General features: G+C 55.4%; 2 protein-coding genes across 4 annotated transcripts in view; one reads left to right on the plus strand and one right to left on the minus strand.

Moving 5' to 3' along the window:
• SCTR (secretin receptor) overlaps positions 1–13,129 on the plus strand; it is a 63,046-nt gene extending 49,917 nt beyond the window's left edge. For all 3 annotated transcript variants that reach the window (XM_082630585.1, XM_082630586.1, XM_082630587.1), the window contains 6 exons: positions 185–245; positions 1,734–1,803; positions 5,290–5,381; positions 7,136–7,262; positions 11,895–11,936; positions 12,727–13,129. In XM_082630585.1, the coding sequence (XP_082486711.1) occupies positions 185–245; positions 1,734–1,803; positions 5,290–5,381; positions 7,136–7,262; positions 11,895–11,936; positions 12,727–12,873 (539 nt within the window). In that variant the 3' untranslated portion in view covers positions 12,874–13,129. The remainder of the gene's footprint in view (positions 1–184; positions 246–1,733; positions 1,804–5,289; positions 5,382–7,135; positions 7,263–11,894; positions 11,937–12,726) is intronic.
• Positions 13,130–15,097: 1,968 nt separating this feature from the next.
• TMEM37 (transmembrane protein 37) lies at positions 15,098–20,189 on the minus strand (the record flags this gene model as incomplete). The annotated part of the gene is made up of 2 exons (XM_082630463.1): positions 15,098–15,761; positions 20,169–20,189. The coding sequence occupies 2 exons, from the start codon at positions 20,187–20,189 to the stop codon at positions 15,171–15,173; spliced, it is 612 nt and encodes a 203-aa protein (XP_082486589.1). The 3' UTR covers positions 15,098–15,170.
• Positions 20,190–26,991: the final 6,802 nt, after the last annotated feature.

Genomic DNA, 26,991 nt, shown 5'->3' on the forward strand with positions numbered 1-26,991 from the left:
CCTTGGCACCCTTGAAGCACGAGGCTGCACATTTACACAGGATGGCAAGGGGGTTTCCATGGCAACCAGACCTTGGCACCTGCTTGCTCCCTGGCCTGGAATCACTGATTGTCCTGTCTCTCATAAGGGTACTGAAAATTGAGTCCTCTCCTTTCTGACCCCCCACTTTATTTTTAACCCTCAGGTTCCCCAGCCATCTTTGTTGCTTCGTGGGCTGTCACCAGGCACTTTCTGGAAGACGTCGGGTAAGCTGGTGGACAGAGAGGGGTAACGAGGGTATATTTTATCTTGTCCAGCTCTTCCAGCAGGACGGACCCTTCTTTGGAGCTGTTACCTAGGAGAGGCCTGTGTCTCAGACCTGGGGCCACAGGCGAGTTCTCTGCGGCGCAGGCTGCCAAATGCCCAGCCCTCCTGGGGTGGGCCAGACCAGCCGCTCTGTGGTTGGGTCAGGTGCCCGACGAGAGCTGTGAAACGCTGGCAGCTGCTCTAAGGGCCAGCCCGGCTCTTCCTGTCCTGGCAGCTCCCTCCTCCGACACGGGTGTGTTGAGTCCCGCAGGCCCAGGAGAGCAGCCTTATAGCCCTGACGGGCACCAAGAGCTCTAGTCTCATTCTCCAAAGACTTGGGCTCAGGGACAGGGTAAGCCCGGGGGTTCCTGGGAGCGGGCTCGTGGAAGGCAAGCATGGAAGAAGCCCGGGAGGAGATGCGGCAGCCAGGCCGATGGGGAGGGAGACCGTGTGTCAGCACCGTAATGACACAGCCAGGCCAGAGGGCGGACGAGGGCAGACGAGGAGTCCACGTGTCTTGCAGTCCAATTCAGTCCAAAATAATCCTTTTTTTTTAAACATTTTTTATTTCTTTAATGTTATATCTATTTTATTTATTTATTTTTGGCTGCGTTGGGTCTTGGTTGCTGCACGCGGGCTTTCTCTAGTTGCGGCAAGCGGGGGCTGGTCTTCGTTGTGGTGCGCGGGCTTCTCATTGCGGTGGCTTCTCTTGTTGTGGAGCACGGGCTTTATGCGCGCAGGCGCAGTAGTTGTGGCACGTGGGCTCAGTAGTTGTTGCTCGTGGGCTCTAGAGCGCAGGCTCAGTAGTTGTGGTGCACAGGCTTCATTGCTCTGCGGCATGTGGGATCTTCCGGGACCAGGGCTCGAACCCGTGTCCCCTGCATTGGCAGGTGGATTCTAAACCATTGTGCCACCAGGGAAGCCCCCCAAATAATCCTTTTAATTGGATAAATTCCCTTAAAAAAAGTCTGGATTTTCAGCTTTAGAACAAATGGAAAGTTCTATCAACATTTCCTATGGGCCCTTGTGGCAAAAATCAGCCGGACAGAGTTGTGGCCACCTTAGACCAAGCACAGGCTCTCCAGCTGCCAAGTGCCCCTGTGCCTGATGTCCCCGGGGCCGAGGTCACATGTCAGTCACCTGGACACTTCACTCCCTGAGGTCACCTGCCTGGCCACCATGCTCCCCGATGCATTCTGACAACATGCTGGCTTTGGGGTCCAGAATCTTCCATCTCAGGTCCACACGCTTCTGCTCCCCAGATGCTCCCTTGGCCCCAGCAGTGCTCCTGGGCAGCAGAGGACGGTCAGTTCTCAGGGTGCTGAGCACACAGCCTCTGGGGTCAGGACCACAGTGTGGGTCCTTCCCGCAAAGGGGACGTCAGAGAACTAGTCTCTTCTGGTCAGCCAGCTCCCCACTCCTTGTGATGCCTGGCTGTCCCTCCCTAGGTGCTGGGACATCAATGCCAACGCGTCCATCTGGTGGGTCATTCGAGGGCCTGTGCTCGTCTCCGTCCTGGTAAGTGGCCATCCCCCTGAGCTGGGCTCCAGCGGGAGAGACCAAAACAGGACCGGCTCGCAGGGCAGAGGGCCAGGGCAAGGCCAGCACTGCTGCTTCTGGGTGTGCGGAGGGATAAACCAGACCTTCCGGGGGCTGAGCAGTGGCAGGAGGGTCTGGAAGCTCCGCCCCCTAGACACCAGTGGATGGGAGGGCAGTGATGCAGGTGGCAAGAGCTCGCCTTCGCCTGGTCCACAGGTGGCAGTTGCGGGGTGGCGAGCAGAGCTCCTTACCCGACCCGGCTGGCTCCGGCTGGCCTGAGATTCCCCCTCCCCTGGTTCAGAACACGGGCGCCTGATCATTTTTCTTGGTGTTCTCGGGCTGAAGTGGGCAGGCTCACTGAGCTGGGATTACAGGAGGGGGGTTGCACCTGGGGAAAGCCAAGTGCCAAACTGGTCTTGGGCCTCTGTGGTGCTGTGACGGGGACAGGCCCGGAGGGTTGGCCCCAGCGGAGAGATTCAGGAGGGGCTCGTGGACAGGGGAGCTCAGGGCTCTCAACCCTGACTGGACTCTCAACCTGGGAGCTTTCTAAAAACAGTGATAGCAGAGATGCAGGGTCTCCTTGTCTTGGGGAGGGGCCTGGGGGCTCGTCTTGGTTTTAAGTTCCCAGGTGATTGTGCTCTGCGATCCAGAGGCCCTTAGCTGAGCCTGTGGGCCTGGATGAGAACAAGAAAGACACATGGGGCGGGGGCACACTGGGACAGCCCCTTTCCAGAAGTAATGTGCACAGGCTCAGAGGAATGCCAAGGGTGCAGAACCAGGTGACAGAACGTGCCCCTCCTGGGCCCACAGGAGGGCAGGACAGGGCAGCAGCCCCCTCCTCTGCTAATGGCTGACTGGCTCGCCTCCTGGGGCCATCCATGACCACCTTCTTTTTTTTTTTTCAAAAATAATAGAATTTTATTGGATCCTACCTACCATCTCAGCTTGGAATAGGAGAGCTGGAAATTGTGGAGAAATCCGAGTAGCAGCCACATTAGGCCACTGAGTAGCTCAGGAGAGGATAACGACTTCCTCGTTCTGCTTTCTTAGCAGGTGTGAGGGCCGGTCCTTAACCTGGAGCCACTCAGGGAAGAGGGTGTCTGATATGGTAGTAGTTAGTGCAGGGTGTATCCAGTACGTGAAACAAGACTTTATGTTTGCTCCCCGAAGACATTGCTACCCAAAGTCATTTTATGGTAACAAGTCATGTGGTTATCATTTTTACTTGGTAACCTCAGCATAGTGTTTTATAATCTGACTAAATTGAAGCTTATGGGGTAATGAAAGATATTAAGCTTTCATTTCCTACTACAGTCAATAGGCTGAAAACAGTATAATGAAATCTGCTATTATTTACCAAAAGTTGTTTTTTGTCAGCTTGTCACATTTAGATAATGTCAGAACCTCTTTTATTAGGTTGATAATGTGATGGAAACATATTGACTCTATCACTACGTTTTAATAAGAATGTACTTGTTTTTCTGTAAAATCAAAATATATTGTCATTTCTAAACTAATAATAATGGAATTCATGTAAAATATTGGAAAATACGGGCTTCCCTGGTAGCGCAGTGGTTGAGAGTCCGCCTGCCGATGCAGGGGACGCGGGTTCGTGCCCCGGTCCGGGAAGATCCCACATGTCGCGGAGCGGCTGGGCCCGTGAGCCATGGCCGCTGAGCCTGCGCGTCCGGAGCCTGAGCTCCGCAACGGGAGAGGCCACAACAGTGAGAGGCCCGCGTACCGCAAAAAAAAAAAAAAAAAAAAAATTGGAAAATACGAAATGTATTTTTAAAAAGGGAATAAAATCACCCATATTTTTAGTACCTAGATGCACATTGTGATCATGTGCTTTTCCTTCCTAGTTTTTTCTTTGAGCACGTGTACTTTTTCAAAAATGCTCAATATAGTTGTGTGTCCTAGTTTGTTCTTTTCACTTAGCAATAGATGTCATCTTTCCCACGTCCTTTGAAATTATTTGACCAGCTGATGTGCTGTAGCTGCATAACACTGAGCCAGTTTCCCTGCTGCAGTTGTGGGGCTTGGACCGCCCAGCCCGCGAGAGCCCCAGGGCCCAGGCTGCTTTCACAAGGCTGTAGTCTCTCTAGTGACTGACGGATGTTGGGTGGGCACTCCTGATGCAGAGTTTCTCCCTACCAGCCTGTCACGGGGCCTAGATTCCACTATTGAAGACTCATCCTTGGGATAGTTAAGATTTTCCCTCTTGCTTTCAAGTTCTCCCTATTAAATTAAATACAATTCAAAGGCAAAGAATGAAATAAGATAAAAGAGCCTTTGTTAGTTCACACCACGCACGGCTTAGAGCAAGATGCACAAACAGCGAGCTGAGAAGTGTCCTGAAGCAGGGGCGCTGGGCTGGGGTCCCAGACAGGCCACTAATCCTGTGTCTTCTGGCCAGCGTCCCCAGGCCCCAGGCCACTTGTCTGAGCAATGAGGGGGCCCAGCCAGTCAGCTCCACTGATCCTGCTTCTGCAAAATGATTCTAGAACTGGTGGGGGAGGGAAGGAGAGAGGCCAACGCACAGGCTACTTCATAGTGTTGTTGGCACTGGGCACTGGAGTTGGGGAAGGGGACACCAAAAGAAATAGAGTCCGTTCCTGTCCTTTAGAAAGTTAGGATTGAATTGGTGATTAGTGGACACACACAGATGCTTGCATTTGGCCCCTTTCAAGTACTTCAAGTGTTCTTACAAGCAGCATCATCCCTAACTACAGTGAATCAGGAAAAGGAGGTAGTCAAGAAGGCTTCCTGGAGCTGGTGATTGACCTGCAGAGATTCTGTAAGTCTCCGAAGCAGTGGTTCTCAAAGTGTGGTCCCTAAACCAGCAGCTTCACCTGAGAGCTTGTTAAAAATGCAAATCTTGGGAATTCCCTGGCGGTCCAGTGGTTAGAACTCCGTGCTTTCACTACCGAGGGCTTGGTTGGGGAACTAAGATCCTGCAAGCCATGTGGTGTGGCCAAAAAAAAAGAAAAAAAAAAGCAAATCTCATTTGCATTTACTAAACCATAACCTTGGGGGTGGAGCCCAGCAATCTGCACCTTAAACTTTGAGAACCTCTGCTGTAAAGCCTTTGCTACTCAACGCGTAGTCCAAGGACCAGCTTTGGCATTCATTCCCTGGAGCTTGCTAGAGATGCAGAATCTCAGGTCTACTTCAGGTCTGCCTTTTAACAAGATTCCAACGCATTCCAAGTGTGAGTAAGCCATGCTACAACTGAGCAGACCTCAGAGCTGCGGAATCCCAGGGGCGGGGGGCGGTGCTGTGGCAGCCATCCCTGCCCAGACAGTGTGTTTCACCAGGACTGGGGGTGGCAGAGGGAGTGATGAGCTGTCCTGGTGTGGTCTGCAGTGCCTTCCCTGCCCAGGGGCCAGGGCCAGGGGCCAGGGCCAGGAGAGGTGCTGGGAAAGCAAATCACCTTTAGCCCCACCTCTGCCTTGTGTTTTACAGATTAATTTCATCCTTTTTATAAACATCCTAAGGATCCTGATGAGAAAACTTAGAACTCAAGAAACAAGAGGAAGTGAAGGCAACCATTATAAGTAAGTGGAGGGCAAAGACCTAGTCACGCTCGCTCAGTCAGTCAGCAGGCATTTACCGAGCACCTACTGTTTACCCAGCTGGTGCTGAGTACTGTTGGAAGTGGAGGAAAAGGAAAGCCGGGGCCTGGAAGTTTACAATGGACCAGGGGAAGGGAGAATGGGTCCATGTGACCCTGAGACCCGGCCCCAGGGGTGGGGAGAAAAGAAATCTAAGCAGGATCCCTGGAGGCAGAGATCTTACCCTTGGGACAAGGCTAGGGAGTCAGAGAGTGGGCTTCGGGGACCCAAATTCAAATCTTTACAGGGACAGTGGCCCTCCTTGTCTGTGGGTTTTGCATCTGAGGATTCAGCCAACCTTGGATTGCAGATTGAAAATATTTGGGAAAAAATAATTCCCAATCAAAACATTTTCATTGTAGGAGGTATTATACGTAATCTAAAGATGACTTAAATATACGGGGAAATGTGTGTAGGTTATGTGCAAATACTACCCCATTTTATATAAACGACTTGAGCATCCAAGGAGTTTGGTGTTTGCGGAGGGTCTGGAACCAATCCCCGTGGATGCTGAGGGTCGACTGTATTTTCCAGCTTTCACTAGACCGTAGCTTTCACCAGATTTTCTAGATAATGTGATCCAAAAATACTTTAAAACCTTTAAGGTGTTCAAGAAAGATGCTGTGTTAGTCTGCACAGCCTGCCACAATAAGATACCACAGGCTGGCTGGCTTAAATAAGAGAAGTTTATTTACTCACAGTTCTGGAGGCTGGAAGTCCAAGATCAAGGTGTTGGCAGGTTTGGTTTCTCCTGAGGTCTGTCTCCTTGGCTTGTAAACGGCCACCTTCTCACTGGGTCCTCACGTGGCCTTTTCTCTGTGCACCTGCATCCCTGGTGTCTCTTCTTACAAGGACACCAGTTGGTTGGACTGTGGTCCCACCCTGATGGTCTCATTTAAACTGGTCCCTGTCTGCAAGTACAGTCACACTCTGAGGTACTGGGGCTTAGTTAGAGCTTCAACTTAAAATTCTGGGGGAACACAGTTCAGCCCATGACAAATGTTGAAGACAAATCAGTGTCCAACAGAGGCTTTCTCTCTCATGGTCTGAGTTTTGAGAATCTGGCAGAGGCCTGGATTACCGGGTGACAGATTCCCCAGGGTGTCACTAGAGTAGTGGCTCCAAAGTAGGGGGCAGCTGGGGATCCAGGACAGAGTTGCCAGATAAAATACAGGATGCCCAGTTTAATTTGAATTTTGGATAAACAACAAATAGTTTTTTAGTACTTACACCAAAAAAACCACTATCCATTGTTTATCTGAAATTCAAATTGAACTGGGTATCCTGTATTTTTGTTTGCTAAATTTGGCAACCCTAACCTGGGGAGAAAACAAAAGAGCTTCTCCTTACAGATATTTATTATCAAACAAATGAGAATGCTGGTTTTGCTAATAATACATTAGACACAGAGTGATAGTAATACATGCAGATATGTTATAAATCAATAAAGTTGTTCATGTCGGTATGGGTTCAAAGCGTTTTACTGATAGGGTGCATGAACAGAAATTTGGGGACTGACTGTGGACTGATAAGTATTGAATCCGGGTGACGGGTACCTTGGAGTTGGAGACTTTCCGAAACGGAAGTAGAAACAAACAAGCAGCGGGGACACTGCTGCAAAGCCTCCTGCAGTCAGGCGAGAGGGGGTGCCCCTGGGTGTGGAGGGGCCCGAGACTGCAGCGCCTCTCTGTCCTCAGGCGCCTGGCCAAGTCCACCCTCCTGCTGGTCCCCCTCTTCGGAGTCCACTACATAATCTTTGCCTTCTCCCCGGAGGATGCCATGGAGATGCAGCTGTTCTTTGAATTGGCCCTTGGCTCATTCCAGGTAAGCTCCAGACTGTGAGTTTACGGTGGGAAGAGGTGTTCTCTCTCTCCTGAGAGAAAAATGGAGAGGCCGAAAGCCAGATCTTCCCGGAGGCAGAGGGATGCCTCATTGGGCAGAGACCCAAGAGACGCAGGGGCAGGACCTCACCGTGCTGTGTGACCCTCAGTGGGACCCAAGTTCCCCAGCAGTCACGTGGGGGTGGGAGATGCAAGTAAGGAGAGAGAGACCGACTCCAGGGAAGACAAAGGGAACATAACCCAGCACACACGATCACCCAAGTCTCAGTAATTAGAGTCAAAATAATGTAACCGCTGAGGGCTGGGGCTCAGCCATCAAGGAGGAGGACAGGAAGATGAGCGTAGTGGGGGCGTGGGTGGGGGGTGAAAGAATGATAGCCTCATCTCCACACTGGGAAGTCCATGAAAACCGCCCCAAGCTGAAAAATTCAGAAGTAGCAACATCAGCATATAATTCAGAATCAGTCAAGAGAGTTCCAAGTCGTTGCCTCTGAGGAACAGGAAATGGGGGCAGGGGTGTCAGGAGCTTACTGTTTTTTCTTTTCTTTTTTTTGTGACAAGAGACATTTGACTCTTTGAAACCAATTACATACACAATTTACTAAAAATAAAAGCCAACTTTAAAAAAAGAAAACAAAGGGAGAGGAGAAACCACCTACCTTCTAATTCAACAAGATGTTGTAAAGTTAAAAACTAGAGTAAACCTGTTTGGACAGAAGGGGCTTTTAACATGAATCCCAAACTTCACAGTGTTGTTTGTTTATTTACTCATAACTATCTCCTTCCAAAAATAATATGATGTAGCTTTCAGGGAAAACATACAAAGGACAAAAAAATAAGTAGATGGGATCAGCGAATAAAGAAAATAAAGCCAAAACTGAGTTCATACACAGAAACAAATTTGATGAAGTTTTCTGAGGGTGGCAGAGGTGTGTCATAAATTTGGTTTGGAGCTTCCCAGTAGCCAAAGCAAAGACAGAAACACACTCTTGTTTCAAGATTTAGATGAAAACAGGCTAGTCCCTAGGGAAAGGCCTGAGAGAACGCTCTCCCAGTGGGTTTTCCGGAAGGAGCCGGCCTGTCCTCAACAACACTGACCATCCCGCAGTCTTCCTCACCTGCGCAGGCCGTGGCCTTGGCGTGGGGCTCAGCGCCGCCCTCATTCCTGGAGTTCTGTTCAGGACGGGTGTGCCCAGGGTGGCCCTCCTGTCATGCTCCCGTTCCAGGGAGGATGTATCACTGGGAGCACATTCCTGAGTGGGGTCTGGCCCTAACCCGCGCCTTCAGACCCCCACCCCAGGGCTGTCCCCTTCGCTCCCTCAGAGCCTCTTCTCTGCCCAGAGACCCCGGCCAGCACCCCAGACCCACAGAGCACCTAGTCTCCTGTGTAACCTGTGATCTTTTGCTCTGGGCCAGGAAGCTTCCACGTCACGTGCAGGAGGCTGGGCTCACCGTGGCCCGTTAAGCAGGTGGGGCGGTCCAGGTCCAGATGGGTGGAAGGTCATGACCCAGCCAATAGAAGTGGGTAGTGACCCCGCTGAGGACCTGGAGACCCAGGTGTCACCCTGCGTGGATGGGGACCTCCTGTCTCTGGAGCTGGGCTTGCGGCTGGGGCTGCAGACTGCCCGTGAAGGCCGTTCGCCTCCTCTCTGGGGAAATGCTTGTTAAGAGGAAACCAAAAGTGCTTTCCTAAATGTTCCCATAGAAATGTTTACAGAGAAAAAGGATCTTTAAGACTGTTTTTTAAAAAAAGAACCACCGTTCAAATACAAACATATCATTTTATTATATATTATACATTTATGCTGTATGCATATTTTTAAAATTTTGTATCATGGAAAAATTTTTCCTTGATACAAAAGTGAAGTGGACGATATAATGAACCTCCATGCGGCCCTGACCCTTTCATGGCCTGTCCTGTTTCACCTCTACGGCCACCCACCCTCATCATTTTAAGCAACCCCAAGCCATCGTTGTATTTCAAATGTAAATATTTTAGCATGTATTTCTAAAAGACGAGAGCTTAAAGAACACACACAGAACCATAATGCCATGATCACTGTCATATATTTCTAAAAACGAAAGTTTATTAGCTCCTCCTAATTGTAGAAATACTTGCTTATTGAGGAAAATTTGGAAAATAAGGAACAGTTAAAAGAAAAAGGACACTCCATCCATAATCTCCTAACCCGATATGATGACCTCTGTTAAAACGGCAGTGTGTGTACTTCTGTCTCTCTTCTATCCAAGAAGACACACACACGTACACACACAAAATTGAGATCGGGACGTGTGGTTTTATATCCTCCTTGTTCTGTTTGATTCTTTATCATTCCATCATGAACGTTTCTCCAGGTCATTAAAATTCTTCGAACACTGCATATTCTTTTTTAAAATTTTATTTGTTTTTGGCTGCGTTGGGTCTTTGTTGCTGCTCACGGGCTTTCTCTAGTGGCGGCGAGCAGGGGCTACTCTTCGTTGCGGTGCGCAGCCTTATTGCTGTGGCTTCTCTTGTTGCGGAGCACGGGCTTTAGGCGTGCGGGCTTCAGTAGTTGTGGCTCGCGGGCTCAGTAGTTGTGGCGCACGGGCTTAGTTGCTCCGCGACATGTGGGATCTTCCCGGACCAGGGCTCGAACCCGTGTCCCCTGAATCGGCAGGCCGATTCTTAACCACTGCGCCACCAGGGAAGCCCGAGCCTGCATATTCTTAATGACTGTATACAAACCGTGGAATTTCTGAAGCTTGATGGCTGAGGCAGGCCGCCCTCTGCATACCTGGGGCGCGTCTAACCAGCCCTCCCCCAGGGCTGCCCCCACCTCAACAGTGAGGCTGTGTCTCTGGGCCTTTGAGGCTGGGGCAGCCCTGGTCCAGTGAGGTGGCAGCGGCCTGACCACCGGCTCCCGGCCTGCCGACCCGGGACTCAGCCCCTCACCTGTGAAGCAGGGGTCCTCCCCACCCACCTCCTAGGGCTCTGCAAGGATCGAAAGAAGCACCTGGAACCCAGAAGCCCAAAATTACACAGGCTAAGCTGCGCCCCAAACCCAGCTCTCGTTTATTTCAAAGCCCGGCTTTCACACCCTCTGACAGCAGCTCCTAATCCATGGTGCCCCTTTGAACCATCTTTCAGGGCTGCTGATGGTCTCACCCCAGACATTTGGAGTTGGGGCACAGAGTGCACCCTGGGCCAGAGCTCCCAGGTGACTCTAACGTGTGGCAAAACTTGAAAACCGCTGCCTTGAGTCCGTGTTCCTGCCCCACCCCCGTGGTCCCCATTCCATGTGGCATCCACCACACCTGAGACTCTTAGAGCAGATCCTTCTACTTTGTAACTCTTGTTAAAACGCCAGGACTGGGCTTCTGTTGTGGCGCAGTGCTTAATTAAGCATCCGCCTGCCAGTGTAGGAGACACGGGTTCGAGCCCTGGTCCGGGAAGATCCCACATGCCATAGAGCAACTGAGCCCGAGTGCCACAACTACTGAAGCCTGTGCACCTAGAGCCCGTGCTCCGCAACAAGAGAAGCGACAGCAATGAGAAGCCCGCGCACCGCAACAAAGACCCAATGCAGCCAAGAACTAAATAAATTAAAAAACAAAACAAAAAACACCAGGACTCCTGAGCAGTCATGTGGATGAAGCCCACCATAAACAGGCTGGTTCATCCCTCTCTGGGGTCCTGTCCACGTCCTAAGTAGCTAGGGGCAGGCCTGGCTGGCACTGGGGGAGGGGCTGTGGCACCCAGGCCTCTGCGGGGAGCCTGAGGGCAGGGGTTTGTTAGGAAGGACAGGCCAGCCCTCGGAGGGCCCTGAGGTGAGCAGGGCATCCGGACCGCGAGACCCTGCTCATAGCTCACGGTTCCACGCAAGCCTCTTCGGCTCACATCCCGCATCTCAGCCCGCAGCCCTGCCTGGCAGGCTCCACGGCAGGATTCCGGGGGTACCACTGGGAAGAGAGGAGCTCCGGATGCTAGGGAGGGAGGGTCCTGATAGGCATAGACCCCCACCATCCCAGGGAGCCTAAAGCATACATAGCCCTGAGGCCTCTGACCTGGACATGAGGGGGGCTCACGCCCCGCTGTTGGCTGGCCAGTACCTGCCTGCGACCTGCACGCCGGCTGTTTTGACCACACGGCTACACATTTGTCTTTCAACTTGAATAGCTGGCCCTGTTTAAACCTCTCCAGATTTCCAGCTGTCTTGCAGATAAGCCCACCCAGGCCCAGGGGCTCCCATGGGCTGCCCCACCCGCTGAGCTTGGGGGCCGGATGGGCAGGGCTCGGGTGCCACTGCTCCTGCCTCTCCCAGATGGCCCGCCTCACTGATTCCGGTGACCTGCCCGGTCCCTGTGGCCTGCACTTCATGTAACTGACACCATCCTGGTGCAGGGGCCCTCCCTGGACACGGGGGGGGTCCTTGCCCCCAAGGGTGTCAGTCTGTGGGTGATGCCAGTACAGCTAGGGGCACTGAGGGCCGGAGGAGGAAGCCTCCACTTCCTGGAGGGGGAGAGGCGCGGGGACGCTCTGCAGCAGCTGTGGGGAGCAGTGAGCTTGGGGCTCCCAGGCGGGTAGGAGGCTGGGTGCGGGGCCCGCAGTCATCCCTTTGCCCTGCTTCCTCCGCAGGGCCTGGTGGTGGCCGTTCTCTACTGCTTCCTCAATGGGGAGGTGAGTGTCCTGGGCTGCCCGGCTGCAGGGGAGCTCCCTCACAGCCGTACCTGGAAGGGGTGGTGGGGAGTGGGGTGTGGCGTTGGTGGGGGAGGCAGGGCCCTCCTGGCTTGGGCCTGTCTTCCAGGAGTCTGGGCTCACCTGCAGGCCTTGTTAAAACAACTGCTGGGTCCTACCCTGTTTCTAAAGCAGCAAAAATAGGTCCCGTCCGTCCGGGCTGGAGGCTGAGAATGTCTTAACTAGCACTCCAGGTGATTCTTATCCTTGGGCAAGTTCAGGAAATGGAGGAAAGTGCAGGCACCCCAGCCCTAACCGGGGCTGCTGACTGTCCGCTTGCTCGATGGGTTATGTCGGTCGCTGCCCTGCTCTGGGCCTCAGGCCTCTCATCTGTAAAATGAGTGACTCAGGTGAAATGTTTGCTGCTCTGTCCTCGGAGACTCTGAGACCTCCAGAGAGTGTGACTCCTGGCAGGGCGGGGGGCTGCACCCTTAGCTTGAGGTCTCTGCCCTCGCCCAGAGCACTGTCGGGACGTGAGGTTCCTGGCACAGAGGCTGTGCAGTTGACATTAGTTGGATACGGTGTTGCACACAAGTGAAGCCTTCCTGGGACTGTCGATCATCTGGTTTGCCCCACTTGAATGGGAGTCGAGATGGTAAATCTGAGCGGCCTGCAGGAGGGGAAGGCATGCCCGCTGGGCAGACGCGGCAGAGCCCGAACGAGGCCCCAGGGGAGCAGGACCCTGGGCAAGGGTCATCCTTCCCTCCGGGTGACGGCTGGTCTCTGGGGGCAGGTGCAGCTGGAGGTTCAGAAGAAGTGGCGGCAGTGGCACCTGCGTGAGTTGCCACTGCACCCGGTGGCCCTCGGCTCCTTCAGCAGTGGCACCAAGGCCAGCCCCTCAGAGCAGAGCCGGGGTACCTGCAGGACCAGTGTCATCTGAGGCTGGAGCAGGGCCACCCAGACAGGCCAAGACGGGTCCTGAGGGCTGGCTGCTGCCCGTCTTGTGATGCTGTGTGATCACGCCTGTGACTCTAACACCCCTCCTCCGGGCCTCGGGGGCGGGGGCGTGGTGATAATTCCTCAGAGCCAAAGGCACCCGGGCAGGAAGAGGGCCTGGGATTTGGGTCTGTTGAGTTTTCTGGGAAGACTTCAGGGGTCCCAGGAGGGGGCAGGGCAATAAACGGTAACTGGGATGAGACTTGGTGTTTGTCAGTCCTCTTGCCCTTGAGCCACAAGGTGAAGGGTGCTGTCCCCCACCGCTTCCTGGAGGACGGGGCTTCCCTGATCCCCCTGCTCCAGTTTTCAGGGACAAGCTTAGCAGAAGTTGAGGCCCTCGGCCCTAGGTGGACCCTTCCCACCCCTCACTGCAACTCACCCACCCAGGAGCTCTTCCCCCAGAGCCTTCTGACAACCAAGCCACAGGGAGCCCAGGAGAGCCCCAGCCCTTTCAGTCGCCCTAGCACGGGATGAGGCACCCGTTCCTCCTGCTTTCAGCTAAGTTATCTGCAGTACAGCAGGAAATGGGGCAGAACCCCATTTGACAGAAGAGAAACTGGTTCACCAGGGTCCTGTGACTTGACCAAGATCCTCAGCAGGGAAGTGGCAGCTCGGTCCAGGCCTTCTGGTTTCAAATCCCCAGGCTCCAAGGCTGTCTGTCTCCCCTGCTCCTGGGCAAGGGCGGACAGGGGCCTGTCTCCCACTGGGGATTTTAAGTCTCACCCGTTACTCTGAATCTCAGTTCCCTCAGTTATTAGCACTCCTTCCCTGCCAGCCATGTGAGGGTTAAAGGACTAACTATTTGAACCCTTTTACAAAACGAAGCCTGTGTGCTCAGGGGAGAGCATTCTTGACAGAAGCAGAGGCGACCCTCCCGCGGCTAGAAGAGGGCATCTGGCTGGTGGGTGGGCCCAGCTCTAGTTCTGGCTTTGGGTGACCCTGGACAAGTGGCCCTGGCCCCCAACTTCTGCATCTCACCCCTGCAGACAAGGTCACCCCCTTTGCATCTTATAGTCTGCTACTGGGGTGAGAAGGCCAGATACCCATTTTCCAGGGCTTTCTCTGGAGACCTTCATGGACTCTGTACATCTTGGGATCAAAAAGTTTTAAAAAAAAAGAATCACAGGAGAGGTAGAGGCACCCAGTCCAGCCCAGAAAGAGGACCTGGCAGGGCAGAGACCAAAACCTCACGCAATCAGTGGCAGCCAGAATGAACCAGGAAAGGCCTGAATTCATCAGGTGGGGGAGGGGCACGGGGCTAGTGTAGAATGAAATGGGCTGAGGGCAAAAAACCCACCTACTGGGCAGAAAAGGAACTGGAAAGGGGCCAGTTTGATGCACAGAAATGTAAAGTGGCCAGCAAGGGTGGAAATCTCCCCTGGTTCCTGGTCCCCTCCACCTGCAGGCCTCTGCATCCAGGGTGGCTGTTAATCATTAGCCGAGGTCGGGCCAGTCCCCAGTACCCCCTGGAGTCCAGCAGCTCCAGGTACGTGCTCTTTGAAGTGTGTTCTAGGATAGAAATGGTACCCTGAGGCTGTCTGGCCCTTACCAAAGACGGATTGCCCACGCTTACCAAGCCAGGTGGGCCCTCCTGGAAGGGCTTCAGGTGGGATTCACAGGGAGAGTCCCGAGGCCCAGCCAGCTGCTGGAAGTGGGGTTATCCAGGGATTACGGGGTCCCCCCGACAAAGGGCAGGGCTCAAGTAACGTCGAACGGTTTGAAACGCTTCTACACCCCGGCAGCCCTGAATGCTGCCTCCGTGACATGACCAAAGCTAAATTCCTTGGGAATCTGCCCAAGGCCCTTTGAGCTGGTGAAGAAAGTCCTAGGCACTGACTGCACACCCTTCGCTGACGAATGATTCACTCTTAGCAACCCAGGAGGCCCCAGGGACCCTGCAGCCCATATCCCAGCAGAGTCAGTAAGACAGGTGTGAAATGTACTTGGCTGTGCAGCCAGCCTGAGCACCAGTTACCTGAGCTGCTTCCACATCTATTCCCAGCCCAGGAAGGACTCAAGAAAAGGTTTTAAAATATGTTTCTTCTTGTAAAACCAACCTCCTAATAACGTGGCTAAGCCGGTGCGGCTGGTGGCTCAGAGGCACCCACCTGGCCTCTGGGCTGCACAGGCCACTGGCCCGACCACCCCAAGGCCAAGAGGCGGCAGTTTGAATGTCACATGTTGGAGAAGCCCCATCCTGACCACACTTTCTGGGAGAACTCAGTGTCCTCGCAGGGGGGCCTAAAGTTTTGCAGGCAGGCCACAGGGGTACGGGGCGCCGTCAGTACGGCTGATGCTGTTGATGTGGAGGCCGCTGATGGCGTTGAGGAAGAAGAGGAAGGAGGCCGTGAACTCGCTCCAGAATGTCAGGGTGAGGCCCAGGAGCGTGACCTCGTTCCTGAGCAGGACCAGGAAGCTCAGGAGGCCCCCGAAGGAGAGGACGAACGCGAGGAGGAAGAGGGCGGAGCCCACGGCCCACTTGTGCCACGAGTGGGCGTCCTCGGACACCTGGGACAGCATGAGGAGCTCCAGGCCGAAGATGGCGACCACCACGGCCAAGGTGGCCACGCTGCGGGCCGCAGCCATGCCCGAGGCCAGCCCGGGCACGTGGGCCTGCCTCAGGTCTCGGAGGCAGTGCAGCTCAGCCTGGTTGGAGGTGGTGCAGAAGTGCCACAGCCCGAAGAGACGGTCGTCGGCCAGGAGCCAGTGGCCATCGCAGATGGAGAGGGAGGAGAGGACCAGGGCCAGGGAGGCACACAAGATGATGAGGGCCCGGATGGAGCGTTCAAAGAAGGACCGACGGGGCCTCCTTTGGGCCAGCAGCTTCTGGGCCTGGAAGACAGCACGGGGCAGCGTGAGGGAGGGCCCCCGCCACAGCCCACCAGCCTCCTCAGGAAAGACCCAGAACACACCTTGTAGCTTCCGACAACCACGGTTTCTGCTTCGGTCTCCCAGGATGCCTGGGAAGCCCCCCTTAGTCACAGCACAGACCCACCTCCTGGTGGGGTGGGGGGGACCCTCCTCCCATCCTACCTGTTCCCCGTCCGTCCTCCATTCAAGACCTATAAGCATTGCCTGTGGATCCAGTTATTCATCAGGCAAAGAGTTCCCTGACCTTTCTTTAATGATCTTTATAATGAGTAAGAAGCCCAAATTGTATTGACAGGCAAATCTTGGTCCATTCTGAAGTCAGCAAACCTGTCTGGCTTGGCAGATGTGACCTTGAGCCAGCAGCCAGCCTTGGTTTCTTTGTGTGCAAAACAAGAATTACGGCACTAGACATGATTAGCACATCAGTGAAGGTTACATAGCTCCCTCTTCTGGCCCCTGGTCTTCCCCAGTTTCATTCTAATCTGCACCCAGCTTTTTCTGCACTTTTCTTCAGTGCGCAGTGATGTTTGCACTTTGCCCTTCAGTCTGGCTCAGCCTGTACTCCGCCCAGGACGTGGCACCACTGTCTGTTCTAGAAGCTTCTGGGTGGGGGAGTCCCTGAGGCTCCCCTTCAGCCTATGGTTTCGGCCCCGCAGAAGTACACCCTATCCTCTCTCCTGACAGGCTGGGCCAAGCGTCCACTGAGGTGTCCCTTCTCACAGCACCGGGACACCCCCAAGCCACCGTCCCCAACCCCCAACCCGGAAGCAAAAGGAATGCTTCAAAGTGTAAAACTCCTTAGATGGCCCACAAGCCCTCCCAGGTCATCCTCCCGGCCACCTCGCATGCCTAGGACAAGCCTAGAACTTTCCTCCTCACACCTACTGGTCCCTCCACCTGAAAGGCTTCTCCTGGCTGCCCCCCCTCCTCCATTCTTCATGTCTCAGCTGAAACATCGCCTCCTGGGAGAGGTCTGTCCTGCCCACTCAACCCAGAACGGACCCGTCCGGTCACTCTCTGTCAGGAACCGTTCTGACAAGTTTTCCATTCCTGTCTGATTCATAGTGGGAGGGCAGGACCGTGTCCCCAGCACCCGGTGCCGTGCTCAAGAGCCCCGAGGTCGAGTTTGCAGCCGCTGTCACTTCCATCTGAAGCTCCCTTTAAACCACCTCCTGCCCAGTCATAACTTACACCCTTTACAGTGTGTGTGGAAGCAGCCCAGGTCACGCCCCCGTTTGGGAGGTAAGCAAAGCACACAGCTCATGCGTGACGATCACTGCTGGGAAGCAAACCGAAACGGGACTCTGGGGGTGAGCCCTATGCCACGTGCAAGTGGAGGCTTCCAGAGGCGGTCTGGGCCACCCCTCTCAGTGAGGGGCAGAAAGCAGAGCCACGCTCCCGGGAGGCCCCAGGATCCTTATGGATCCGGCTTGCATTCAGCACTTCTGCCTAGTTAGGGTCCTGTCTCACTCTTAAACCTGAGTCTGGTGGAGTAGGATGCTCCATGGGGTGGGGTGGGGCGGGGTATGTAAGAAGGGGAACTGTCACACAGAGGTCAGGGGACCAGCCCAAGAGCATTCACCGAGATCACAGGAAAGCCTGGCACGGCTGCCCGACAACTGTATCGTGTAGTGGGGGTGGGGGGGATGCACGCAGGCGATGAATACCCACTGGGGCCTTCGTGGGAGGGGCTCAGTGAGTGGTGAGGAGAAGGGCTGGAGCGGCCAAAGGGATGCCCAAGGGCTCAGGACCCGACTCAGACCAGAGACCAGGGCAGTCTGGGGCGCTGTAAAGAGCACCCAGGCAGGGAGTCTGGGCTCTGGTTCTCAAACCGCATTCCCTTGTCTCCTTGAGGCCTCCAGGTGCTAAAGCAGGGGCCAGGGGCTCAGCTCCCAGCCCCTCACTTCAACCACAACAGGTCCCTCTGACCTGCTGGAGCCACTGGGAATCTAAGAGTCTGTACTGGATTTCATTAGGAAAAAACGGCTCTACTAAGAAACAAACCAAGGGAACTTTGAAACCTCTGCGACTACAAACCATAAAGGTGTTTGCGTGGTTTCTTAACTTCCTTGACCCTTATTTTCTCATCTACCGTTCTGTAGTTACATTTTGTAGCAGGAGTTAGTGATCCCTGCAGGAAAGAGTAGCCATGAAGGCACCCGGAGGTTATAACTCCCTACAGGTTGATAAGTTTCTAGGATGGGAAAACCGCAGACGCAGGCAACAAGTCACAAGAACGCAGCACCCAGAGGCCTTTTGACCTCAGACATCACGCTGTCGGGAGAAAAAGCACATGCCATCCTACCCTCAGCCCCACCTGTCCTGCACACAGAGTGGACTTTAATCTCCAGGCCCTCAGACATCACACTGGGATCAGAAAAAGACAGCTGACATCAGGTCATTTTCCCCCTCCCACCCCAAAGGAGGGCTTCATTCAAACTCTGACACCAGTAAAACTCCCAAGTATTAAGTGAGATCATGTATATAAAGGTGTCCAGCACAGAAGCAGTTCCTGATTAATATTAGTAACAGTAATAGGGTAACTTGGGGGTCCTCATTCCTCACCACTGCCCCACACCCCGGCTGCCAGCACCTCTGTGAACTTTCAGTGATCCAGGGCCTGAAATCCTCTCCCAGAGGGCAGCTCGGCAGCAGCGTGGTCAGTGGAAGGTCCGTGGACCAGAGGATATGAGGGCAGTCTAGCCCTGCCCCTGACCCACCCGCCTCTAGCTCTGTGACCTTGGGCAAATCTGGACCTGGACCGTCTCCACTGAAAAAAAAAAAAGAAAAATGGAAGCATTTCCCTTTTTCATCCAGAGCCCCGAATGATTAGTAGTGACCTGTAGAACAGTGGCACTTGGCACTCCTGGGCCACTGAGTCCAATGCCAAGGGCTTGTCTTCCTCTGTAACCCAGGACCCCATCTGATCCCGTCAACCCCTAAGTAGTGGACACTTTGGGCCGCTCACTACTCTTTCTCCACATCAAACCCCCGCCCCGCGACCCTGCGCTTCCCTCCCCCCCTTCCCACCGCCCACTCAGCCCAGGCCCAGGTCAGACCCTCCCCCTCCTCAGCTGGAAATCTCTACAGCCTCCTAAAGAGTAAGCCTGTTCCGCCTGCGTGCCCGCAGGGCACCGGGAACCAGCCAGCTTGCCTTTTAGCTCTTTGGCCTCCGGCGAGCTATTTACCGCCTGAAGATAACAGTACCTGCCTCCTGGCCCCCGGGGGGAGCCGAAACGAGACCTAAGCACCCCAACTGCTTAGAAGAGCCCCAGGCAGGCGGTTAAGTGCTCCTAAGCATCAGCGACGATTTTCAAGCAAGCACAGCGCCCCGCCCCCCTTCTTTCACTAAAAGATCAGGTCTGTTTCCCCGGCTGCTCTCCTGCCCTCCCCACCCCCGTTAATCCTGCCGCAGTTTCTTCACCTCCTAATCTAGCATTCGCTTCCCCAAACCGCTCCTAAATCCCGGTGTGCACGTCTCTCCCCCGCAGGGCCGTCGGCTCCCGAAGGCGGGACCGCACCCGCTCCCACCCTCCTCACCGCCGCTCCCGGAGGCGGCCCGGCCAGGACCCCAGATTACGCCCTGAACGAGAGGAATTCGCTGCATCCGGCTCTAGGGTTGCGGTGTCCCGGCCGCAAGGGGCTTGGGGCGCGGCCTGTGGGTGGAGTTTCTCCTGTCCGGGCCCAGAAGTCTGGCTCGACTCGATGCTGTCGCCGAGCCGGCCACCACGGGCGGGTTACTGCACCTGAGCCTCAGTCACCGCATCTACAAAGTGGGCGCAGCGGGACCAGCCGGGGTCTGCGCTGCGGGGCAGGCAGAGGCTGCGGGCCGCTCTCACCGTCCCGACCGTCCAGTCGGGACGTAAGGAGGCGGGACGCGTCCGCTAGGGAAGCTCGACGCAGGGCAGCGGAGACCCGCACGCCCGGGGGTAGGGCTGGGGATGGACGCCTCGCATCATTCTAAGGAGAAAACCTATCTCTGCGAGGCGGGCCCCTCCCCTCTCTACAGCCTGTCCTGAGGTCTCCGCGTGCCCCAGGGAGTCCACCCCCTTGCCCGCCCCCCAAAATCAGTTTTGGGAGGGGAGATGGTCTTGCTGCCCCCGCCCAGGAAAGTTCTGGCTTCCCCAGAGATGCTTCCTCGTGTGACAAGGCGAGCCTCATTTACGAGTGGATTCCGTCCATCCTCCGCCCCAGACGCGCCCCCTTTTAACAGGAGGGACCCCACTGGTGCACCTAACGGATGGACACTGCGGACCCCAGAGAGAAGCACAACACTCCTCCCCAGCCGTTTGGGAGCCTCGGTGCCCGCAGGACCTCGAGGAGACCGCGCCCTGGGCGGCTTTCTCCCCACGCCGGACTCTCGCCCACCTGCACGCCGAGGGCTGTCATCCCCCCCCGCCCAGGACCCCGGCCGGGCCCCTCCCCCCCCCACCCGGGCTCTCGCCCACCTGCACGCCGAGGGCTGTCATCACCCCCCAGGACCCCGGCCGGGCCCCTCCACCACACCCCCACCCGGGCTCTCGCCCACCTGCACGCCGAGGGCTGCCATCCCGTGCCGGGACTCGGCCTCGCGCTCCCGCCTGGTTCCCTCGGGGCTCCCGAGCGCCGCTCTGCCGGGGCCGCGGCTCGCAACTCCGGACCTCTTCCCGGGGGCGGGGCGGGCCGGAGGGAGGGGCGGGCGGAACTGCTGCCCCCTGGCGGCTGGTGGGGCCGGGCCCCTCCCCGCCCGCCGCGGCTCGGTTTGCGCTGCGTCAGCGGAGCCGCCGGAGGAGCCCCCGGGCAGGGGCTGGGGGCCAGGACCCGGCCCGAAGGGGAGGCTCGGGCCCTGGGGGAGGGCTGACCCGGCCGACTTGCAGGCCCGGAGCCGCTCCCCAGTCTCAGGGCACGGCTGTGCCCGCGCCGCCGATTCCTCGAGGGCCCAGGGTCGAGGAGCCCGGTCCGGCCCGGCGGGTCCGCCCGAGCGTCCGGGGGAGGCGGCGGCGTCCAGAGGGCAGGCGCGCGACCAGGCTCTGCAGCTCCACCACCGTGGGCCGTTGTGATCCAGGGCTCTTGTTTCCGTCTCTGAGCCACGGGCGATAAATGAGATGATGCCCGTGAAAGGTCGGGGTCTTGCGAGGCCTCGGTAAGTGTGAACGGAGTGGACTCCCCGGGGCCGTCTTTCCTGCGTCCCTTTTCTCTCCCCCAAAGGGGGGCGTACGGCCCTGCTCGCCTCCTCGCCTCCCCAGGGACCATCCAGAAGGCAAATAGGACAAGACAAAAGTCATTGTTCTTCCTGGACTTTTGATGGGGCTTGAGTTCTCAAGGGGGCAGCGCACAACGTCCCCACCCCAAGAAGGGTAAATTCCAGCTGAGACCCTCCCAGCCCTTCTCAGCTGTCGATAAACAGGGAGGGGGTTGCCGCTTAAGGTGAAACAGGGTCTCCTTTCTCCGTCGCGAAGCAGGGTGAGGGAAGTTACTTGGCCCATTCGGGCAGGCAGCTCCCCGGTGACTTTGCCCGGGGACGTTCTCAGCTGGCACCTAACGCCCCCCCACCCCCACCCCACCCCCAGCCCCATCCCGGGCATCTCCCTGTCAGAGGTTCATCTGATTCTGTCGCTGCCGCAGAAACCGTGTCAGGTCCGTTAACCTAGCGCCCACCTTGTTCCGTGTGTGGTCAGGCCTGTTTGGGGGTCTGCTGCCTGTTATGCTTTCTTGGTAAGAATAGAAAGTCTCGAATCGGTGGAATTTAGAGCGACATGTCAGCAAGATTGCTGGAGAAGCAGAAATGACTTAGGAATGATAATGAGGAAGTGATGGTCCGCTTCCAAGTATTTTATGAGCATAAGAAAGCCGGAGGACTTCCCTGGCGGTCCAGTGGTTAAGACTCTGCCCTTGCACTGCAGGCGGCGCGGTTAGGGTTCACCTGGGCCGGCCCTTCATTTGCACTATAGGTTCCCGGCCTCTTCTAGGTCCCTCCGTGGTGCCGGGGCTGAGCAGAGCAGGTGTGGCTGAGTGAGAGACAGACGCTCCACTCAGCAGGAGTGACTGTCGTGAGGCGCAGGGGGTTCCCAGTGCCAGGGGGACGGGAATGACAGGGTGGGACCTTCAGGGGCTAAAACCAGGAACAGCCCGGGGGTGAGTAGTGGGACAGCCCAGAACCCACCCTCTTGCTTGACTGTCTCTGCCTTTTCTCCTCCACCTGTCCTGCTTCTAGGCCTGGCCAGTGTTGGGGAAAGAGGAATTGCATAAAGAAAGGGAGGACGTGGCCCCCACTCACCCCTCTGACCACTCCTGTCTGATGAGAAAGACCCAGGCACTGATCGTACAAAGTTCCAAGGCAAGGGCACAGGTACCGATGAATGATTTAACAAGCTCAGTGAGCACCCTTCCATCTCCGGGCCTTTGTACCTGCTGCTTCCTCTGCCTGAAATGTACTTCTTCAAGATAGTCACAGCTAACACTCACCACCTCACTCCCCCAAGGAGGTCGGAGAGAAGCCTGCGGTGACCACCGCACCTGCAACAAAGATCCTCCCTTCTCGTCTCCCTGCCCTCTATCACCACACGCCCGCGCCTTCTCTCTCCACAGTGTGAACTCCAAGAGGCCAAGGACCTTGCCAGGCACAATCGTAGGTGCTCAATAAATATTCATGGAATATATAAATGAGCGAATTGTATACCTACTGTGTACCCGCTGTCCTGGCTAATGGGGGACAAAGGAGAGAAAGATAAAGTCCCCGTCAGGGGTAAGATGCTTGGGTTTTGGGGTCAAAATCTGCCTCCCCTTCATTTCTGCTCCCTCCCCAGCCCCCTCCTCTCTATTCCCTTGCACCCCTGGTCCGCGCCATCCTTTCCCCCGCTCTAGGCCCCATCACCTCGAACGTGGAGGCCTGCGTAACAGCCTCCTGCCGGGCCTCCCTGCCTCCCTCTCAGCCTCTGTCCTGCAGCTTCCCGTCCCCGCTCTCTGCAGGCCCACCCCTCTGCCCTCAGCTCCAGCTGCAGTGCCTGCTCGTGCCCTGGGCGGGAAGCTCTGTCCAGTCTCAGGGCTGCTGTGTTCACAGTTCCCAGTGTGACAGGCCTTCCCTGGGGGGTCTGCTGGGCAGGCTGTCACCTCTTCAAGGGCCTCCCTCGAGTTCGCCAGCCAGAGAAGCACCCACAACGCTTGACGCTGTTACCTTAGTGTTTTCTTTCTTCCTTTCTTTTTTGTATATATTGTCTGATTCATTCCTTTCTTCTTTTTCTTTTTAAAATTTATTGAAATATAGTTGATTTACAGTGTTGTGGGCCTTCGTATTTTCTTGATCTTTAGCTGACCTTCTCTATTTGTCCGTTTCCCTCTCTAAAGTACAACACACAGTCAAGTGCTAGGCCTGTCTCTCTTTCACCCCCGCACGCCCAGTTCTAAGAGCAGGGACTGGTCCGTAAGGCTTGCTAATTGATGGAGCAGCCTCAGGTGCATTCTGGGCGAATCACTTCCCCTCTGTGAGCCTTGGTTTTCTGTCAAACGGGGAAACACATCCTTTGGGTGTTGCGAGGGTCGTGGGGGCAGTGACTGTGTCAACTGTGCCTGGCGCAGGGTGGGCACTGACCCCTGACCCCAGAGAAGCTTAGCTGAGGCAGGCTCCACTCTACCATTAGGGAGGCCCCTGCCCCGGGTTTTCCTCCTTTGAGCACTTGGGGTGTGGGTTCTTGGGCCGACACATGGGGAGACCCAGAGGCAATAACGGGGAGCCTGCTAGGAGCCGCCTAGTTCACTGGGCAGTTTCACAGCTGATGACTAGCTCTGCCTGCCCGAAGCCTGGACTTCTGGTCCCTCCGACGCTCCGTGCTTTGTGGACCAGCCCACTTGCCTCTCCCTGTCCCCTTCCCGTCCCCTCCCCACCTTCTCCCCACCACCCTGCCTTCACCCACTGGGTCTTTCTCTTCTCCCAGCGCCCTCCTCAAGGTTTCCTGAGTCCAGGCCGGTTCCATCCCCTCCAGCCAGACCTCCGCCCGCCCTTTGCCCCCTCTGCCTCAAGCTCTAGCCCTGCATCCCAGACCTCTGCCCAGTCCCCTGACTGCAGCAGAGACTCTGTGTAGGCATTATAGTGGCCCAGGGGCTTCCCCGCCTGCCCTGGGGCTTTACTTCACAGTGCTTCGCCCTGGGCCAGGCGGGTAGCAGGTGTGATGTTTATGCTGCAGGTGAGGGTGTCAGCCTCAGAGGGCCCCAGGGCTCCAGTTCCCCACCAGGGCAAGGGCGGTGGGGACGGGGACTGACCAGTTGAAGGGATGGACGAATGCAGCAGGAACCAGGCACCTTTCCTGAAGGTCCCCATATATCAGAACCTCCCCCCATGTCGTCTGAAGGGGATGGGGAGGGCGGGAGGTGGGCTCAGAGGCTGTCCTTTCTGTGGGGTCTCCCCTTTCTACAGGCAAGTCCGTCCTTGAGGTGGGTACCCCTCCAGGGCACCAGCACCTGCAGATTTCCAGGCAGAGTTGGGGAGACTTCTAGCACCTTCTTTGCAGGCGTGAGCCCTGGACTTGTCAGCGCACTCTGAGACCCTCCGTCTCTAGGTGATGGTCCCCATAACTAGGCACCCCCAGGGCAGTTGTATAGAGCAGACGGCCAGCCCGTCTCTTCCCAAAATGGGCCGGTGCTTTTCCCTATTCAGGGCACCCCGCCTGCCGGATCAAAGGGTCCAGGAAGCAAAATTAGACACCAGGAATTGATGGTGAGTACCACCAGTGATGACAAGAGAAGTTAAAAGCTTTAGGCAGGGCTTTGCCTAGGCTCTGGGAAGCCCAGGAAATACCCATCACCCCGTTTATTAGCTTTGACCCTTACAAGGAAGGCATACTGTCACAGGGGCCAGAGGAGTGATAAGGGAGGGAGGGATGGTCCCCCACGGGGACGTGGAGGGCTGGTTAGAGGGGATCCTCCAGGCCTTGAACCAGCAGGGTCTGGGCGTCTGGCCACTTACCACCTCAGTCTGTAGACATGTTAAAAGCAAAAACGTGTCATCAATTCAAAAATTGGGAGGTTTGGGACTTCCCTGGCGGTCCAGTGGTTAAGACTCTGCGCGTCCACTGCAAGGGCCACGGGCTCAATCCGTGGTTGGGGAATTAAGAACCCGCATGCCGCGTGGGGCGGGCAAAAAATTAAAATAAAATAAAATAAATTGGGAGGTTTTACACTAAATTCTGGATTTATTGGCTTCTCTTGAAAATGAGACAGTTTGGACCCTGAGGGTCCCTTTTCTGCACGGGAACAGTGGCCACTTTGGGTGACTGCCTTTTGCATGGACTGTGCTCTGGGGGGCCCCCCAGTCTTACCGCCCCCCCCCCCATTCTGTTCACTCTTCTGTGTTGCCTGCCTGGCTCTCGTAGGATTTCCCTTTATAAGCCCAGCTCTGTGTTGTGCTGGTAAATAACCCAGCCATGCTTTCAGGGTCTGTTTCCACGCTACCACCACTGCCTTCCTGGGTGGCCCTCGCTTTTGTTCCCCGTAACTCGGCCCCCCCCCGCCCCCCAGACCAGTCTCTCCTGCCCAGATTCCAGACCCTCCTGCTGCAGCCCTCACCCCGATGGCAATGACCTCCCCCTTCTGGGCTCAGGCTCCCGAAGGAGAATCTCCTTAGTCCAGGAAAACGAGGCTGCTCGGTGCAAAGGGAAGCAGATGGTCTGAGCACTGGGGACTCTGGGGGTAGGGGCCCATCCTGGTCCAGAAAAGCTGTAACCCAGGGCCGGGGGCAGGCAGCCTCCTGGGCGGCAGGGGCTCCGGGTGAGAGCGCAATGAGGCAGGGGCTGTACACTCGACAGAGAGCCCCTCCCTGGAGTCATCGTGGCTCCCGCCATGAGCCCCCTCCCCTGGAGTGCGTTGGGGGTGCACTGACCAGCCATGCCTCTCAGACCCTGCTCTTTGCCAGCCTCCAAGCCGACCACCTCCTTTTCATCTGGTATCACCTTGTCGATGGTGAGGGGACACTTCCTCCTCTCTTCCAACTTTGCCCTGGATGATATTTTGTCTCTGACCTTATGAATTGATTTTTTAAATACATTTCAAGAATTCTAAATGTGACATTCTCCAGCTCCTATGTATTTTCTGGATATTTATGTGATTCTCAAACTTTTCCAGTAAATGACCCCCCCGTCTTTTGTTTTGTTGGACCCCAGTTCCGAGCCTAGCCAACCATTCTCAGATCACAGCACATGGGCATCCTTGCATCCAGATCCTCCTGGAGTTTATTTTCCTCTTTTTATTCCCCCAGTGGTACCGCCTCTAATGTGTTTGATGTATATCCTTAACCATTGTGTATCCTTGTATGTGTGTGTCTGTGTGATTTTTGCTTTCCTAAGTGGCATCATGCTATAAATCTTGTTCTGTTTCCTACTATTCTCACCCAACAGCATGATTTGAGGCCACCCCTGTTGGTATATGTGTAAATCTAATTCAGTGTTTTACACATGATAGGTTGGGTCCCAGTAGTGGCTGGTGAGATCAATTTGGCAGGGGCATAATCACCACTTATAATAAACGAATACAATGTAATAGGCAATATCAGAGTGCCTCAAACATAATTAGGGTAAATGTTGTTTCATGAATCATTTTTCAAAAAGAGATAGATACAGGTTGCAAAGTAAAAAGTATTTCTTAGGTGGGTTCCAGGAGAGTTTGAGTGGTCTGGTTCATTGCTTCTTATTGCTTTATTTTTTTAATTAAAAAATTTATTTATTTTTAACTTTTGGCTGCGTTGGGTCTTCCCTTGCTGCACGCGGACTTTCTCTCTTAGTTGCAGCAAGCGGGGGTTACTCTTCGTTGCGGTGCGCGGGCTTCTCATTGCGGTGGCTTCTCTTGTTGCAGAGCACAGGTTCTAGGCGCTTGGGCTTCAGTAGTTGTGGCTCACGGGCTTAGTTGCTCCACCACCTGTGGGGTCTTCCCGGACCAGGGCTCAAACCCGGGTCCGCTGCATTGGCAGGCGGATGCTCAACCACTGCGCCACCAGGGAAGTCCTTCTTATTGCTTTAGATTGCTCTGCTTTTCATCTACTGCATTTTATTTGTTCACCTTAGGGGTGAACAACAGGTCACCTCAGAGCCCCCAACCCACCACCAGCCACGCTGATTAATATCTTAATCCGTGTCCGTCACGCAAGCATTTATGGTGGTAAGCCTTCCCCTTTATGCCTTGGAAGCCTTCAAGCACGGCACCAAACAGGCTGAGCCGGAGGCCACAG

This window comes from Mesoplodon mirus, assembly GCF_964341445.2.
Source record: "Mesoplodon mirus genome assembly, chromosome: 8".
Lineage (NCBI taxonomy): Eukaryota > Metazoa > Chordata > Mammalia > Artiodactyla > Ziphiidae > Mesoplodon > Mesoplodon mirus.